The sequence below is a fragment of the Catharus ustulatus genome, chromosome 8 (genome assembly GCF_009819885.2).
Source record: "Catharus ustulatus isolate bCatUst1 chromosome 8, bCatUst1.pri.v2, whole genome shotgun sequence".
Classification (NCBI taxonomy): Eukaryota; Metazoa; Chordata; class Aves; order Passeriformes; family Turdidae; genus Catharus; species Catharus ustulatus.
This window is the reverse complement of record NC_046228.1, coordinates 18,903,797-18,922,408: the sequence shown is the minus strand read 5'-3', so window position 1 is coordinate 18,922,408 and position 18,612 is coordinate 18,903,797. Positions and strand designations below refer to the sequence as shown.

Sequence of the window (18,612 nt, the reverse complement as noted above, 5' to 3'; positions counted from 1 at the left end):
CATGTACCACAGTCCCCACAGGACAGACTATCGTGCCGGTACTTGTCTCCTGACCACCAGAAGAGATGCTTTTAAATCAGATTAAGATGTAAGCGGATCAGCAAAGCCAAAGGAAAACATCCTCAAACCCAGGACTGCAGAGCGTGCCTGGGAGGGTCGGGCAGCAGCAGCAGCCCCGAACCGAGCGGTGTGAGAGTCCTGCCGGCGCTCTGGCAGTGAGCGGTGGCTGCGGTGGGAAAGGGGAAATGATGGCACTGACAGCGCAGCCGCATCGAGCACCAACCAGGCGCTCTCGGTTCTGCTTCACTGCCTTGAACAGCCGGTTAGAGTAACCTCGTAGCACGTTTTACCCCTCGGTATTTGTCTCTTTCCGGCAGCCGCGTCCCCGCAGCGCTCGCACACGGCTCACCCGCCGCGGCCGCCCCTCAGGAGGCGGGAGCTCCGGGGGCTCCTCCCTGCGCCGGGCGCGGGGCGGGCCCGGGGCTGGTGCGGCCCGGAGGAGGCGGTTCCGGGCTGAGGAGCGGCTCCGTGCCCATGGCGGCCGCGGCAGAGGAGGGGCCGCCCGAGGCCGGCGCGCAGCCCGCCAGGCGTACGGGGCCGGAGGGCCGGGGCACGGGCCGGGGCCGCGGTGCGGGGCTGGGCGCGGGGCTGGGCGCGGGCAGGAGCTGCCGGCGAGCCCGCGGCCTGGCCGGGCCGGGCAGGGCTGGGCTGGGCTGGGCCGGGCCGGGCCGTGCTCCTGCTGCCGCTGTCGCTGCTGCCCCGGGGCCCGCCGGGTCCTGCCCGTGCCGCCGCTGAGGTGGGAGGGAACCGCGGGCCTCGGGCAGCCTTCATGTGCGAACCGGCAAACGCTGCCGGCAGGGGAAAGAGCGGCCTGTCGGCTTGGGGAAGAGCTGCCCGACTGCTCCGGGGAGGGGCCGAATAAGGGCACGTTGTGGTAGAAACGGGTTTGGGGAAGAAAAGCAGCCATTGCCGCTCCCCGCCCGTGGGGATCTGTCGTAGCCCGTATGTTGTGGGCAGCTGTGCTTCTGTTCCGAGTCAGTGACTAGAAATAAACAGCAGCACCGTGCACAGCCACTCGGAAGTTCTCCCCAAATTGCTTTGCTGGCTAAGCACAAGAGGGGGCTAATATTTGTCAGTGCTTCAGGCCGGGGGCTTGTCTCTTGAACGCTCCCTAAAGTATTATTTGGAAATAATGTTGGTGCTACTTCCAAGAAGCTGCCATGGTTTGTTACCCCTTAGTGTAAAGACGAAAACTTACATGGAAAGTAGTGGTAGGCAGCTTGAAGAGGGAAAAAGAATGCGACCATTTAATCTTTCTCTTGTGTTTCTGGATTTGCTATAGTTTATCTTAACTCTGTAATGTCTTTACCCTGAGCAGAGGATCCTGCTATTGAAACTGCAGAGGAAGCTAAGGAGCCAGCGGAGGCAGACATCAATGAACTCTGCAAAGACATGTTCAGCAAAATGGCCACTTACTTGACCGGTGAACTGACAGGTAAGGCATTGCAATGCTGACCTGCAAGTTCTTCTTTCTTTTCACTTTGTCTCAAAGAAATCTGTTGGATAGCTGTAACTATTTAGATCACATCTGGTAAGACTGGCAGTCCCCAGTCCAAATTTGGCAGATTGCTAGGCTGCTAACAACACTGAGATTAGTTATATTATTTTAACAAAGTCCCAGAATAGCACAAATATTTTTCCAGAACAATTCATTGTGATATCAACAGCTTAAAGTAATTCTTTTTTGTCTTGAAGAAGTTTGTACAATCTAAAAAAAAACAGTCTGGATTAAGACAGAGTAAGCGGGATGCACTACAGAGAGTGGAGTTTTTTTTCCCTGAGTGCAAGGATCATACATGTTTTCCAACATTTATGCTTTAGAATAAACTGCTGTGCAAAATTACCTGGAGGAAAGTAAACTGCTCACCAGGTTAATGCATTGCATGGGCCCTAATTTTGAAAGCACTCCACAGCACTACTGACTTGCACTGACTTGAAGGATATATGATACAGATTACCAGTCTGGATTTGTGCTATCAGTTTTGTAAACATAAGTGTCTGATTGACAGAATTAAGAGTAGAAATATGAGGACTCAGTAAATTTTTCTCAATAAAAGTTTAGAAGTGAATCAGTGCAATTGATTTTTGCAATTCACAAAATGTGATGTTTTTGTAGCGTGTGTACTAATAACCTGTATTGCCATCTGAACTCTTGTGTTTCATTTGGCTGTTGGTTTGAAATCTCTTGTCCTCTTGAAGAGTCTGCACACAATTCAAGCCACATCACCTTTAATTAAAATAAACTTTACTTTTTTTTAAAGCCACCAGTGAAGACTACAAACTCTTGGAAAACATGAATAAGCTGACTAGCTTGAAGTACTTAGAAATGAAAGATATTGCTATAAACATCAGTAGAAATCTGAAGGATTTAAACCAAAAATGTAAGTACACCAAATAAAGTAGGGGTATAATGAATGGTGCACTTATTTGGGAAATAAAGCATCTTCGAGTCAGAAGGTTCACAGTGCATTAGTGCTGAAGGAAAGAAAACTCACTGGTATAATAGATGTGCTACTATGCAATGCCAACCTTGTCTGTTTCTTAACAGCTTTAGACTCTGTAGACTACTGTAAGAGAAAATACATCTGAATTTGTGTCCTGGTTTACCCCACATTCTGGATCTGATAGAAATAACACTTCTTTTAATTCATGTTCTCTTGTTACTTTGTGTTAGAGACTACACAGTACTCTTAAACATTTCATATTTCCCTGGAACATGGCTGTTAGAGTGACCACTTAATTTTGGGACTGGAAAGGGGACCTTTTGAACTCTCCTATCTGAAGAATGTAATAAGAAATTCTTGTGTTTCAAGTGTGAGCTGTTTCTTGGAAGTGTATTACTGAGAACTGATGATAAAATTTTATGCTTTTTTAAGATGCTGATCTTCAGCCATATCTGGAACAGATAAACCTAATTGAGGAACAGGTCGCAGCTCTGGAGCAGGCAGCTTATAAATTGGATGCATATTCCAAAAAACTTGGTAACTATCGTCCTCCACTGTTAAGACCTAGCAACATAGTGCCTTGCATGGAGATTTAAAAAGAAAGAAAGAAGGTAAACTCTGTTTTGTTTAACAAATCTGAGCTGCAGAGTTGCCTGTGCTGCTTTTGAGCACAAACATTGTGTGTGAAGTGATAAGCATTGGGAAAAGATTCATGTGATGAGTTATATTATGGTGGACTAGTACAGGTATTGTTAAACTGTTACTTACTAGTGAGGCTTGATTTATTTTTTATGGTATGCACTGACTTATATTTTAAAGACTGATGTTTGACCTTGCAAATTGAGGGATTCATAATGTTCCACCAGGCACCCAAGCCCTCTTGGCTTAAATTAGTATTGTCTGACTTAAGAACCAGGTTCTTAAAAAAAATTACTGTACAATTCTATTTGCCTAAATGCATTAGAATGAAAGGATCCTGAACAATACAGTAAATTAGCTTGTAGGATGCAAAGCTTTTATCTACCCAGTACTAAAATACTATTTTTCCTTCTGCAGAAGCCAAGTACAAAAAACTGGAGAAACGATGAAAGTACAACAGTCTATAAGCTGGAGTTGGGCAGTGAATCAGACTGATCTCTGGTTTTGTACAACAGCAATTCTGTATGTTGACAAGGATTTGGTTCAGCTAACATGGAGACTGGGAACTTTTTCCAGCTGCTGAATACAGTAGGCTGAATTCAGACTTAAGGCTGAATAATATTTTCCTCTTCTAAAGAGGTACTGATCCTCAGTTCTGCAGTGAAAAGTAGAAGCTCTTCCTTAAATCATGTCGATATTGGCTATATGTGTGTCAGTCCTATTTTCCACATGAAATACTCGCTCTAGGGAAATAATAATAATAATAATCTGTAAAGACATTTTCCCTTAGAAGCAGTGCGACATAAACTTCAATTTTTCCCTCATTGTGCTCTGTTTTGGGAAGATACCTGGAACTTTAGACTTCATGGGTGGGGTATTGAAAGCACTTCATTTTGGTATCCCCTTTTATCTGTTTGAAATAGAGAGACAAAGTACAAATTTACAATAAACTTGCTGCATTTATTTCTCTGGAATCTCAAATTCTATTGCAAAGATTGCACAAGCTGTTATTTTTATTTTTTTCAAAGGGGTCTGTTAATAAAGACAAATGCCTTTAAGCTACTTGGGATGATAGAAGAGAACATGTTTTAAATTCTGTATCAAGTATTCCTGCAATTATGTTCTTCAACTGTCTGGACCTCTGGTGAAGTTTCAAGACGTACTACTTTATTCCATGCTTAGTTAACTCAGCAGACCTTGTCTCTACTTTAGCAGTGAATTTTGATCTGGTAGTTTTTGAAGGGGCATACCTAGCACAACAATCTGCTTCTCTGGTAGGTTAACTATGTTTCAGATTTCTGATTTGGCAAAGCACTTTGTACTGAACAGATATTCCTCCTGCTCCAAGGATACGTTTTCTGTACCTATTCACCTTAAGTAATTCAAGCTGGCTTTTGAATGAGTTGCAGTTGAAGACAGTACAAGTACTGATGCGCAGGAAAGAAATGGTTCAAACTTCAAGTGTTTAAAAGAATGTCTAGTCAGGTGCCAGTGTGATAAAGATCACCGTGCTGTCAGGCTGCGTACAGCCACTGATGAGTCAGCATGGACACTTTTCCCTCGTGCTCTTTAAAAATTAGAGTGAAATAGATTACTGTTGAGAGCTTTCACCATCACTTTGAAAGTCCTAGGTTTGAAACAGAAGTAGCTTTTCTGGCAGGACTGCAGAGGGACAGAGGGAGGCGCTGATGTGTCAGCAGGGAAAACAGATCCTGCAGGAAAGGCACAGTACGGGTCATGTCCTGTTCCTGTTGAAAGAGTTGCTTTTCTGTATACAAAATACAGTGCCATTTTAAAACTACAAGGATAAAAACCTCCAGGGACTCTGATGGAAATCCTCCTAGCCATGCACTGTCACCAAGTGCTTACTGTTTTCAGGTAAGAAAGGTAAGAAATAGTGAGTTCCTTCACAAACTCTTGAGTATTCCACCTCCAGGAAGCAAAAATGAGAGATGGGGCTTGTCCCTCAGCTGACTTTCTTTCTGAGAGGAAATTTTAGAGATGGGCTTCCTGGCTGGCTGGAGGGCTGTGTGACAATGTCAGCCAGTTAGGCTGACAGCTATGTTTCCAGTTGTGTCTCTCAGTAACTACTACCCTCCCTGCCTGAGGGATCTCTGTATCACTGGTAGAATCCAAATCATGTCAAGGATGGCAGGTCCTTGGAAAGTAGCACCACAGAAGACACATAGGTGTGTGTAAACATTGTACTGGGGAAATGTATAGTCAGTCCAGAAGCAAAACCACGACTTGGTTACTGCTCAGATGTTTCACTTGGAGAATTCCAGAGGAGCTACAGAAGGAGATTAAATCTCACAGTTCTTTGCAGCATTTTCTGGTAGAAAATAAACTAAGAAAAGAGTGAGTTCTTAAAGGGAGGAACAGGAGGAAAACAGAAAAGGGAAGGCTGATAAATGAGAGTTCAGGGGGTGATCTGTAAACCACTTTGGAGCTGAAGTAGTTCTTGATGGCTTGGACTGCAACTGCAAACCAGGGGATGGACATCACCCTGGCAAATACAGAAGCAGATGAGTTCAGTTCCAAAGGAGAGTTCTTTTTTTCCAGCATCTTAAGACAGTTCTGCACAGCCACTCTTAACAGGTTATTCTGAAGTCATTCAAATTTCAGAGCAGTACTTTGTGGAGATTTCCACAGTCTTCAGAATCAGGGTACATGGCTTTAGCCCTTCTCTAATCCCAAAGCCCACTTTGTACCATAGTGGAGTCTCCAGGTGCTAAAGCTGTTTTGCAGATGTGCATTGGCTGCCTCCTTGACTTTTCAGCATGGAGGAAGATAACTGGAACAAGAAAGCTGCTCCCTCATTTGTTTTTGCTATTTTAGTCATGGCACAGCTAGAGGAAGTACAGTGCTTTCTTCTTTTTATCTGGTGAGAGGACTTACTTCTGTGGCTTTTTGCCTCTGCAATGCCATGCTAGTAATGTGTAGTATATCTAGCTTATTAATCTTTGAAAGAAGACAAGTTCTGTCTGTTTCACATAAATAGTTAATGGCATTGTGGTAATACTACAGTTCTGTCTTTTCCCACTTCAGCTCTCTGTCTTCACTGTAATCACTCTATATTATACATTGATGGGAATGTGATTGAGACAAGAAATACCAGCCATTGATCTGTTCATACATGCTTGGAAAGTCATATAAACTCTATTTATGATTTTTTTCCTGATTGTTACATTGCTGTAGTCATCTTTATGTACTTCATAAAATATTGGGAAGATGCAAGCTGGCATTCATCTAGGAAAAGGCACTGTGGGGATCTTGGTATTACTTAATTTTTCCTTTTTCCCCCGATGAACATCTCTGTAACCACAGCTGGGGTTCTGATAGATCCCGTGGGGTCAGTGCAGCTTTATCCCATATTGGGAATGGACATTTACAGGTCATTAGCCAGCTCATTCTTCAAGCCATACTACATTTCATGTAAGTGAGTGAAATGAAGCAGTCAGATGTGTACAGCACTTGAAAGAGATTTTGGATTATAAGCTTTGTGGACACTGTTTTTTCACTAAAAGATATTCTGGGATATCAGAAAAACAACAATTCAGTGTACTACTTTTTTATTTTGCAGTATAAATTGTAATTTCACATAACCTCATTGTAATCACACACAGGATGACCCATCTGCCCAGTCATTGATAAACTCTATCTCCACCACAGTAGACAGTAAGTATTGGGGCAAGAATACAATAGATGATCATTATCTAGCAAAAAAAACCCCCTCATTGTTTTATGTTTGCCTTTACAAATAGATTAAAAACAAACTGAAAGTACAAAGAGAGGTACTTCAAGCAGAGTTTGTAAAAACCCTGAAGTACAAGCATCTGTTCTTGCTGGAAGCCCTCAGGTGATAGGGACAGCAGCAGCAGGGCTCTCAGAGAACTAGTGAAGACAGCCTGGCATGGCAGGAGCCAGACAGGAACCTGAGCTGGGTGAGGTAGATGCAGAAAAGAATTTGTAATTTTGCACAGGGAGCTGTGTCTTTCCCTGTGTGATTGCCTACTCTGTTAAGAGCTGGCTGTGGTGATTATAAAAGCACCAAACTATTTTATTTTCTAAGCACTCTTCTCTCCATAAAGTATCTACCAAATGGTCTGAGTGTTTAATTCTCAGCAGATTGGGGAATGGCTGTCATTCAACCAGAGCACTCATGAGTTTGGGAGCTGCAAACTCTCTTCACTTGGCTAGCGTGGAACAAAAGAGATCTCATAGTCTCGGGGCATATTTGCCAGACTGGTGATTATTGGGCTAATGTCAATGTCTTTGTGATCTACAGTAGGCTTCAAAGTAAAGTTCTGCAGGATGGATGTCAAAAATATGAATATCTCCATCCGGGCCAGACCTTCTCCTGCACAGACGCGTTTTCCTACAAGCAAAAAAAAAGGAAAGAGGTGACTGTGGAGTATTTTGTTGATAACTGATTTTACCCACAATTCCATGAAAGTTCAGACATCTCAGTATGCACAGGCAGCACTGCAGTGTTTTGGGGAAGCATGAATTAAACTAGGAAGTAAAGGTCTAGAACAATGAGAGCCCTCAATGTGTGAAGGCACTTTGAAGTCTCTGGTTGCTCATGTTCTGCTGCTGTTTGATGGTTTGAGAGACAAGTTGCATGGCTGAGTCTCATTTCATACACATCTTGTAGAAGGCATTGGAGAAGGTTTTATGTTTACTAAAAAAGGAAGTCAACTGGAACTCTAGAGCAGGAGGTAGAGCTGCCCAGAAGTGACTCTAGCAGATGTCACCTGATGTCTCTGTACAAACAGTGGTGATGGAGCCATGAAATCAGAGAGATTTCAGAAGAGGATGGTCCAGGATCTGAAATAGCAAGAGGTCTTACCTGTAGAAAATGGCAGGAAGTGGTCACTCTTTTTAAAGGTACCGTCTGCATTCAAGAAATGTCCTGGGTCAAATTTTTCTGGGTTTGGAAATTCCTTGCTATCATGTAGGACAGAACTCAGCATAGGGAATATTATAGTGTCCTGAATTAACAAAAAAGAAAGGTGCAGTGGAGATATGTTAAAACAAGGAGGCACTAAGAAGTTCCCAGAGCTAAACAGAAGGGTAGTCAAAGTTTAACCAGTTTTAAATGAACATTCAATGCGTGAAAATATATGCCATTAGTATAGCAAAGATTTTTTTTTAGTGAATTTTAATAGTGAGTCTGTTTAGAGTACTTAATATTGCTTCCAAATAAATTACAACTTACATTGATGTGAAAAATAAATAGAAATATCTCCCTCTTCATACAGAGGATGAAAAAGTATTTTATTCTTTTTTTTCTAATAGAAGGGGTTGGACTCAATAACTTACAGAATCCCCTTAAAAATTCAATTCAGCATCACATTTCAATATCTTTGAAAATAAATAAAATATAAAGAGTCAAACTAATAATTGTTTTCAAGAGATTACGACTTTTCTCAGACACAGTGGAACAGACCTTGGGGATAAAATAGTCTCTGAACTTGGTGTCTCTGATCACAGAATGTGGGACGTTAATAGGAAGGAAATCAATGTATCTCTGGACTTCATGGATCACAGCATCTGTAAAGGGCATCTGGCTCCGATCTGACATGCGGGGGCTCCGGTCTCGGCCAATCACGGAATCAATCTCCTTTTGCATTTTCTCTGTTAAGAAATCAGTAAATGTTGAATGAACAAGTCCCCCATCTGTTTACCTAAACCTCTTTCCATATTTAGAACAAGATTTGCCTTTAGCACACCAGGAAGATATGAATATACTTACTACTAACATCTGCATCCCTGAAGACTACTAAGGTTTATACACATTTCCCCACTGCAAACCATATTTCCTGATCCCACAACCTATTAAAAAGTTTTAAATTATTTATTTCCATTACCTACTATCTCTGGATATTTATGGAGAATCAGAATTGCAAATCTCAATGTGATGCTTGTGGTCCCTGTTCCTGCAAGGAACAAGTCGAGTGTGGTCCTGCTCAAGGTCTCAATGGTGAATTTTGAGTCATCATTCCCTTTCTCCTGCAGGAAGATTTTGCAGAAGGTGTTGAACCACAAAGTGAAGAAGTATGCTTAAAAAGAAAAATCCTGTACCCATAATGTAGGTTTATGAACACATCTAATATTCTTTCGAAAATATTACACTCTCCAGAACACCAACATTTATGGTAGGTTTACTGAATAATATTGTGAACCTTTTTTAATATGGAAGGAGCATTGAATTATATTAACCAGATTGGTCTTCAACTTTCATCATTTTGTCTCATGCTGTTAATTCTGTTTAAAAATCCTTGATAAGAAAATTGAGACGATAAAATGAAGTCAATGTGTCAAGAACAGCAAGTTCCCCTCTGTATTTGCAAAAACCTAATGCCCCATTACAAGTAAAAAGAAGTGATTCAAGCAGTGATTTTCATATAATCCAATAAATCTCTACTCTTACAGTACCTGTTCCATTTTATTAAGAAAAGAATCAATAAAATCTCGAGGACATGAGGGATCCAGGGTTTTTTGGTGTTCCATTACGATATCTGTTGTAAATTTATCAACTTTTTCAAAATTTTTAATCAGTGTTTGATGAGGTCCAGGTAAATAATCCATGAGAGTTGGGAAGAAATTATAGAACTGCAAAAATAAAGGGATGAAAAAGCACGTTATTATTAATGTGGATAAAATAAAATGTTTCCCCGATCGTAACTATGAAAATTGGGGAGTTGAACTGTTTTGGAACAGTAGATCTTTCTTCAGGATTTTATGGCCATTTACTTTATGGCTTCACTACGTTCAAGGATTTGAGCAACTTTTTCAATGATAGCCTTTGGACATACATTGGAATTTCCACAAGGAAAAAACAGCAGGATTTTGTTTTACCGCCTTTTTCACTTCCAAAATTTTTTTCAAATTTAGGAAAACCCACTGCAAATAAAAACTAATAACATGAATAAATACCCCTTAATAAAACGTTATAATAGCAAACAAATGCATTAAATGAAACCACACACACCTGTGTTTGTATAGAGGCCTGGAGCCTGTTGTTTTCCTCAATCCAATCAATTATATCTAGAAATTTCTTGTCCTGGTAGTCAAACCGGTCCCCAAACACGATGGAGCAGATGATGTTGGAAACAGCATGGATTATGAAACTGCTAGGGTTGAGGGGTCGCTCTGCAACAACCACCAAAAAAATACTTGCTTTCAGTATTTCATAGATCATCCCCTGCTCTGACACCACATGACAGTTTCACATTCTCTGGACATCCAGAATTTTGCACTTCTTTAAAAGGATGGTGAAGGGCTTATCCAATTTATTCTTCTCTTGAAGCAATTTCATTCTTATAATGGTTTAAGTATCTCTTCTGTCTTGTTCTCAGCAGAACGCTGGTCTGAGTGCCTTAGTTCCTCTTCAGATAGCACATGCCTATCTGTCTTATAGACTGTTTATTAGAAACAGCCTAAACATTCCCACAACATCCCAATGAAACCATGGGGACTTTGCCTTAACCACATCTATAAGTTATTGCACTATCCTTATTAACTTTATTAGCATAGCCTCTGTTATACAACCCCCTCCTTGGGGTTCAAATGTCTGTGATCAAAGTCTGGTTTTGATAGCACAGCTGCGTAACTTATGAAGAGAATTACGGTGTAAGCAAAAAGCAAGATTAGACCCAAGAAACAAAGGAAAGCTATAATTACAGACAGTGATGGGGTGCATCTCAAGGTTTCAAAATGAGAAACAATAACATGTAAAGGTATAAAATCCTGAAAGAAAACCACAGAGTGAGAAGATGTCAGCTTGGTAGCAAACTATTCCAAGGAGCAATAGCACCAATTGTCTGCCTGACTGGTGACTTCGTGGCCATTGAAGACTCAGCAGATGTTTCAGAGGGGGTGAGTATATTAATGCTGAGTGTAGAAGGCACTAATCATAGCTATTTCTTAATTGCATTAAGGGTAAATAATGGATTTATACTTCTTGCTTGTATATATCTTGCTTGTAAAACCTCTTAGTACACAATAAAACATTCTGTAACAAGGTAAGCCAGAGTCAGAGGCTTGCATAAGGGCATAAGAAATATAATATTACTGTGATAGTCAAAAGATAAAAGCAATGAAAGTGAGAGTGTTTTCTCTGATTTATAAAATTAATGTTTATCTGAGAAGCCAGACTGAATTTTCTAGTGCTCATTGAAAACAGTGATGCTTAATCATTATTTTAGATCCATCTGCTTTTCCCCCTTGCAGAATAGGCACCCACTGAGGGCTGGCAATGAAATGGAAGTCTGGGGTTCAGGTTGGTACAGTCCCACTCTCAGGGGATACACTTAAGTAACACTGACTTATATACCACCAGAACACACATCTACAGGTTGAAATCTTATACCCTTCTACCCTTCCCTCAGAAGCAACTTGTATCCCTCGTTCCCATTGGGCAGCCCCTCCAATACTGGGATGTATTGTCTAGCATTCAGATGGACTGGACTCAACCCCAAATATCTGCAAATAAATTCTCTGGTCACATACTTCTTCAAGATCTCTTTACATGAGCTGCAGGAGACAAGGTGTAGAAGAGTGTACTTGGTTACCTGACAGCATCCAACACTGTGTCTATGGCTGAATTCCATCAAACCCTTGGCTCTGTGGCAAAGCCATTCCTTTTGCCACTTCCTGTCTTGTTCCTCAAGCAGAATAGGTTAAAATGTGCTTTCCAAGCCTCTCCTACTTTTACCCTCCATACTGTCACAGTGCCTTTGATTGATGCACTGCCAGGACTGATAACTTTGCCTACAGAAGCAGGGAGCAGAAGCAGCAGCCATACGCAGGCTCCTTGGGTCATAGATTTTGTGAAGCAGCCCTACACCCCTCATTGTGTCACTGCAAGTATGCACAATGTCTCAGCAGGCACAAAGTCCTTATCATACCATGTGTGTTTTTGAGCCTCTCCAGCAGAAAATGAGCTTCCTCCTGGATTCGCTCCTCAATGCCCTTTTTCCCCATCCCAAAATCCCGCAGGGTGGTGAGTGCAAATCGTCTCAGCTGCCTCCAGGTCTCCCCATTGCTGGTCACAATGCCTGACACAGGGAGGAAAAATAGATCTGTGAGATTAAACAGGTTTTTTTTCCCTTTAATGGGAATTTCACTTAGCGCACAAAGACACTTCTCTGTGGAGTTACACTGCAATTGCTATCTGCCCAAAACCATAACTTCTCTGCAATTCTGAAGGTGACAAATTTGATCCATCTGCCACGGCACTTGAATAAAACTGACTTTATTCCCAGGATAAGAAAAACTGTTAGGAAGTAAGTAGGAAGTAACGCTGAATTGCTCTTGGGCACAAGGCCTTTACACTGACAAAGCCACTCAAATGTTCTGCTGTGCGCCTTTGTAGAGCGTATCATTATTGACAATATCATTGGAACTGCACTATATATGTAATACCATGGACTGTGTACTATAAATGCCATACCTTGGACTGACATGGTGAATAATCTCAGGACCTAATCTGGACTATGTCCCTTACTGGGTCAGCCTATATTATTTTATCTTTGTTGTGCTGTGGTCTTTCCTTTTGCTGTTCCTTAGATGTGTATATTCAGAGTATTTTCAGAAATGGGAGAATGAATGTAAGACCTTAGAGACACATTTAATGTACAAAATTTTAGCCAGAGCTTGAAGCACACTGGAAATAAAAAGGCACTCAGTGAAGCCATCCTGAGACCTTAAACAGTTCTCCAGGGGACCAGTTTACTCCAGGGTCCAAGTAATGAACAGGATTATTTGCCTTTAATTGCTAATTTATTTTATGCTAATGCATAAAAGTAGTAAACAAAATCTACCATTCCCCCCTGCACTGCCCTCCCAGCTGTGTTTCTGAAGTTCTGAACACATCTGTTTTGCATGCTGGCATTACTAAGGACGTACCTGTGCCTTGGAAGAGTTTTTTAATCAGCGGTAGAGTGCCTCTTCCACTGAAGTCATCTCCTTGATCAACCAGAGCTTCTTTTACAACATCATAGCCGTACAGCACCACAACCTTTTGTGGGCCCAAATGCAGCGTGAAGACAGGACCATACTTCTCACTGAGCTGTAGGAAAGGTGAGCACAGAGCAACATGACAACACGAATGATAATCATGTCTTGTTTGTGGCAAAGAAGTCTGAGGGGTGATGTGTCATTGTCCCAGCACTATTGAGACATGACACTGATTAACAACAGTGCAGAGATCTTTTAATCATGAGTTCCAGACAAGGGAAGAGGGAATCCTACAAGAAATAGGGAATATGAATGGAATTGGTGAATCTCGAGTCCAAATCTGAGAAAATAAAATAGCCCTTCACAGGGCTGGCAAAACATTTCAGAATGCCTTTGTGCAGGGCATGGTGGATAACAATTTACATGAGCTCTAAAATCAGTTAAATACACAATGTGGAAGCAAACGCCTAAAGGGTTTTTGACCACAAACAGCGAAACTGTCTCTCAAAGGGGTATTTTTGCCACATAGGTGACGTCAGTCAGGGGACGGAATTGACAGCACAATTCACCTCCAAATGTTTTTACTTCAATTTCTGCGCTTGCTACTATGTGCTAAGGAGCAGAGACAGCAAAATGGAGCTGGGTTCTCCCGCCAAAAAGGGCCAGGCTGTGCTGCCAGCATGGTGAGGAATTGAGCCCAGGACTATTACACTGCAACAGGATCAGTGCCTTGATTGCAAATCCACTGCAAATTGTAGTACTGTGGTACAAATTGTGAGGTCAGCACAGAACTCATTTCTCTATGGTCATTGCAAATACATAGATTGACTTATAATGTATAGACAAACACATATATATACACACACACATACCTGTACTATATAGACTTAGAAATGCAATAGATTATTGGGATATGTAAACTTAACAAGCATGTAAATCTGGGAAACCTTTTGTTTCTGTTTGAATGTAACATTTGGTCAGTGCAAATTAAGCTTGTGAATTTAGCTGTGACCCGCGGAAACAGACTTTGTTTTATACACCATGAAGACAACATACAAAAAAATAAGACAGTCCTTTACCTCTTTTATGCTTTCAGGCAAATTCCATGGGTTTATCTGGAGCAGGTTTCCAATAAGGGGCAATGCAGTGGGACCAGGAGGCTCCTTCCCTTTTCGAGATCTGCTTCTCCATGTGGCAAATAGAAGGCACGAGATGCATACCAGCAAGAAAATAGTGGTCCCTCCCAGGACCTCCATGGTGGGCTGAGGAAGGACAGTCAAGTGTGAGAAAAGCCTGATGCTGGACCTGTAAATCCATGCTTATTTATATGCTGTGGTGCCAAAGCACATGGTTGAAATTAGCCAATAATGCCTTATCATTTCTGTTGATATATGAGTTTACTTATTAATCTGTTCATGATGAGAATGGATGTTACTAAAGTTTTGTGAGTTGTGTAATAGTCCTAAAGCAGAGGTAATTAAAACCCAGTAAAGCCCTGGGGAAACAAATAATCAAGGGATGAGAAGATGTGTGGAGATCAGAAGATGGTAAAAACTGTAGCTTAAGAAGGGGAATGAAAGTATTAGTGGAATTAAAAAAAAAAAAAAATCAGAGAAATAAAAAGAAATAGGTTTCATTACTTTAGGAAGTCTCTGTGTAATAAGAAAGAAACATGATATTGCTCTTCTGGTGGTGATTCTTTGTATCATTTATTTTTTTCCTTCTCTTTGTTTAACTATCTTTATCTTGACCAGGAAATTTTATAATTTCTGTTCTTTCAAGTTGGTCCCTCATCCTGTTAGAGAGAAATCTAGAGTTTGCACAGTGGAAAGCTGGGTACAGACTATTAGACAGTGTCTATTCCTTGGCATCCAGGCACAAATAAATGTAGCAACTTTTGGTATTTGTTTCTTTCTATATTTTCAAATAAGCCAAAGGAGGTGGCTTTTCACACACCATACTCGTGGGCTGTGGAACACCATTTTTCAAGGTCTATGTGTCCAAAATGTAACCAGGCCAATTAATGGGAGCAAAATCCATTGAGGGTACTCAATCATAAAGATACCACTGATAGCTCAGGAATCACTGGAGACTGGGGCAGTCTAAAAGAATATTCCTGTGTGGTAGCCATGCTTGGTTTTCTTCTGTTCCTTGGGAGTTAACTTTTAAGCTACTGTTAGAGTTGGACAGAATTCTGGGCTGCTTGGACAATTGTCATGTTCCAGCACACCCATCCTTAGGTTCTTATGTCCTTACATGAAAATGTGACATTTCATCAAACATTTTCATTGATATGGTTTAATTCCAATTGACAACTGAGCACCACACAGCCACGTTCTCACCCTCCCTCTCCAGCAGGATAGAGGGGCAGAGAACTGGAACACTGTAAGTGAGAAAACTCATTTGTTGACTTAAGAACATTTTAATAATTAAAATAAATTTTGATTATGAGGAGGCAATTATAAAATGAAGCCCAAGAAAGACAAGTAATGGAAAATAAAAATAATTGCTCGCTACCAACCAGTTGATGCCCCGTCCCTGCTGAGCAGTGGCCCCCAGCCTATTTCTCTCTAGCTTATGCATTGAGCATGTTGCCACATGGTATGAAACATCCCTTTGAACACTTGGGATCAGCTGTCCAAGATGTGTCTCCTCATAACTTCTGCTACCCCAACCTATTTGCTGACTGGTGGTAGGAGAATTAGAAGAGATCTTGAGGCTGTGCAAGAACTGCTCAACAATTATTAAATCATGCCTGAACTATTAACACTGTTCCCAGCACAGATCCAAAACATGGTCCCATACCAGCTACTATGGAGAAAATTTACCCTACCCATCCAAAACCAGGACAGCAAGTTGGCAGAGTAGCCTGTGGAAATCATCTTACCTGTTCTACTGTGAATAGCAATATCTTAGCTACTATATTTTTACTACTTTCAGACAGGACTTTCCTTAGAGCCATGTAGAAAATACAGCATTCCCCTCTGCCTTATTTCTGGCAGCAATCTGACAGAAGATCTGCCATGGTCAGCAAGTATTAAGGTTCAGTGATATCTTCAGTATTCAACAATTTGTGTAACACCCATATTTGTAAAATGCTACGTGTTGTACTAGAGATAAGATACAAACCACATAATTTGTTTTCAGATCACAGACATCACATTTGACCAGTTAGTTCAAAAAACTTGGTTAAATATTTATGTATGAACTCACTAGACCCCAAACATAACTCAGCTGAAAAAGAATGAGGTCGATGAAGTTCATCAGCCATTTGCAATACATGGCAAACTGCTTTTTAGTAATCAGAAGGGCGAGGAAACGATGCTGATAACAGCCTTTCCTGACCTGTACTGTGGCTCCACCAGCAGCAAATTGCTGCATTGCTGCGATACCCCAGCATCCCTCTGTAAAGGTGCTTAGTTCTAGACTGTGGTCAACATAAAGAAAGGACAGGCACTTCCCCAAGTCAGGGAAAAAAGGAGTCAGGAAATGGGAAAAGTCAGTCAGGTGCTACACATGGTAAAGAGAGGGACAAGTGAAGGTTGCCAGTTTCAAAGAGGGTGTTGGCTTAGCAGAGTTCCTGAGAGTGCTGCTCTCAGCAGGAGCAGATGAGCTCCTCCTGACCAGCTGCAGGACCACTGTGCTGTACAGCAGGTCATCCAAAAGGTCTGTGCTCTGGGAGATAGAGAAGCAAAGGGACAACACCCCAGCTGTCCCAGCTGTAACACCGTCCTCATGGAGCAGAGTGCCCACCGTGCCTCTTGTTTGTGGGACAAACAAGATTTAAGCACAGATCTGCTCAAACTCCAGCTAGGACCTTAACTAGAAGCATTCTGCAACTTCAGAAAATTGCCTATCATCATCACAAAAAATTACATGGCAGCAAATGATTCACTGGTAGTTTGTATGCTCTGAAAACTGTGCATATCATAAAGAAAAATGATAACAGAAAAACTCACCAAATAATTTAAAATTCAAGAAGAATTCAATAATCATCAAGTAACAAAACCTTTGTAACACTTCATGATATGAAACAGATGATGAGGGAAACAGATGATAAACAATGTGCTTAAAACACACACACAAAAAACAGTAACTGATGCTGACACCAAGTGATAAAATGCATGCCCTCATCATGCATTTCAGTCCTGCCTGAGACTGAAGCACAGAGGTAGCAGAGTGGCTTGAGAAGATAAAGGAGGAAATCAAAGAAACAAAAGAGCCCCAAGAAGTGTCCCCAGCACAGTGGCACAGCCAGTGCTGGGCCATTCTAGCAGGAGGATGCTGGTGGAGGAGGAATCCTCTCCTTGCTGACACCATCTCCCTGTTGGCTGTGTGTAGAGTCAGGCTACAGAAACTTCCACAGCACCACTTGAGGGGTCCCTAGTGCAATACAATACAAATGTCTTCAGGAGAACACACCATTGGCTAATCTCATCAGCCTCATCTGCCAGAGCAGTTCCCATTGATGGATTTACATATTTTCTTATTGTTGTGAGGTTAGTTTTTTAATGAAGAAAAGAAACTAGCAACATTTTAACTCCAAGTTTACCAGTATTGATATCTGCCAGTTGGGCTTTTCTCCTAAAACAAATTGCCAAATTACAAGCAGTAAAAGTGAAAATCATGTTTCCCTACTCAAATTGGTAAGCAAAGAGATGTAGAATAACTTGAGAAAGAAGAGCTGAGCCAGAAGACGCAGGAAAGCAAGAGAAGCATGCTTACTATATGACAGTCCCAGAGAAATGCAGAAAGCCCAGGACAGCTTGGAGAGCACTGCCTGGGAGGGACCTTTCTCGTAGAAGTCAGTGCCAAACTGGTGAGTGTGTAGTGGTGCTGTGGGATACAAGGTCCACTGCACCATTTGTTGCCTGCTTGAACTTGCATGATCTCAGAAGCAGTGTCTGGGTAGCGGATGAACAGATTCTGTTTTCCTGGTGGGACACAAGCAGCAATGGCTTGAAAGTTAACATAAAAGACAAACTAGTCAATGAGCCAAAAGCAGAGTTCACTTGATTAAAAAAAATATATGACTTCTTCATGGTGAAGTGAGATTTTCTAAGCTAATTATTGTATTTGAGTTCCATTTAATAATTTATAGTGATTGGTTCAGAACCCACAGGGAACATTCTCTCCGGTCTGGATTCAGGGATGGATTCTGTTGTCTCATTCCAGCATTCAACAAGCTCTTCCAGTCCTCCCTCACTACAGGTTTCATGCATGGAATCACTGGGTAAGAAGGGTAAAAAGGTAAAGACTATCCTGCTTCAGGTGTCATCCCTGTCTCCCTCATGTGTGAAAGTGGCTCTCCCCCACTTCCCAAATACCACTTTCTCCTACACATATCACCTCCTCCGGAAATGGTGATGCCTAGTGCATTCTCTCACATAAACATGAAAGATGTCTCCTATCTTTTTTCATTTTTTTGAAATAGTGAAAGAAGAGAACATTAACTATGATTTATTCTTCCCACTTAAGAAGTGTGAAGTATATGATATTTCAA

General features: G+C 41.5%; 2 protein-coding genes across 3 annotated transcripts; one reads left to right on the top strand and one right to left on the bottom strand.

Annotated features, from left to right (window-relative positions):
* Nucleotides 1–483: 483 nt before the first annotated feature.
* BLOC1S2 (biogenesis of lysosomal organelles complex 1 subunit 2) lies at nucleotides 484–4,106 on the top strand. Of its 2 annotated transcripts, none has more exons than XM_033066533.2 (5): nucleotides 484–589; nucleotides 1,379–1,495; nucleotides 2,322–2,441; nucleotides 2,937–3,041; nucleotides 3,561–4,106. In XM_033066533.2, the coding sequence occupies exons 1-5, from the start codon at nucleotides 535–537 to the stop codon at nucleotides 3,590–3,592; spliced, it is 429 nt and encodes a 142-aa protein (XP_032922424.1). In that variant the 5' UTR covers nucleotides 484–534; the 3' UTR covers nucleotides 3,593–4,106. The 2 variants fall into 2 exon arrangements, with proteins under 2 accessions (XP_032922424.1, XP_032922423.1); XM_033066532.2 differs by having other exon boundaries at nucleotides 495–589; nucleotides 2,937–3,115.
* LOC116999634 (cytochrome P450 2H1-like) lies at nucleotides 3,976–14,965 on the bottom strand. The gene is made up of 9 exons (XM_033066534.1): nucleotides 14,189–14,965; nucleotides 13,059–13,221; nucleotides 12,059–12,208; nucleotides 10,141–10,301; nucleotides 9,585–9,761; nucleotides 9,017–9,158; nucleotides 8,596–8,783; nucleotides 7,996–8,137; nucleotides 3,976–7,521 (listed from the first exon to the last, which is right to left on the bottom strand). Exons 1-9 carry the CDS (start codon nucleotides 14,363–14,365, stop codon nucleotides 7,340–7,342), a joined length of 1,482 nt encoding a protein of 493 aa, XP_032922425.1. The 5' UTR covers nucleotides 14,366–14,965; the 3' UTR covers nucleotides 3,976–7,339.
* Between the last annotated feature and the right edge of the window lie 3,647 nt (nucleotides 14,966–18,612).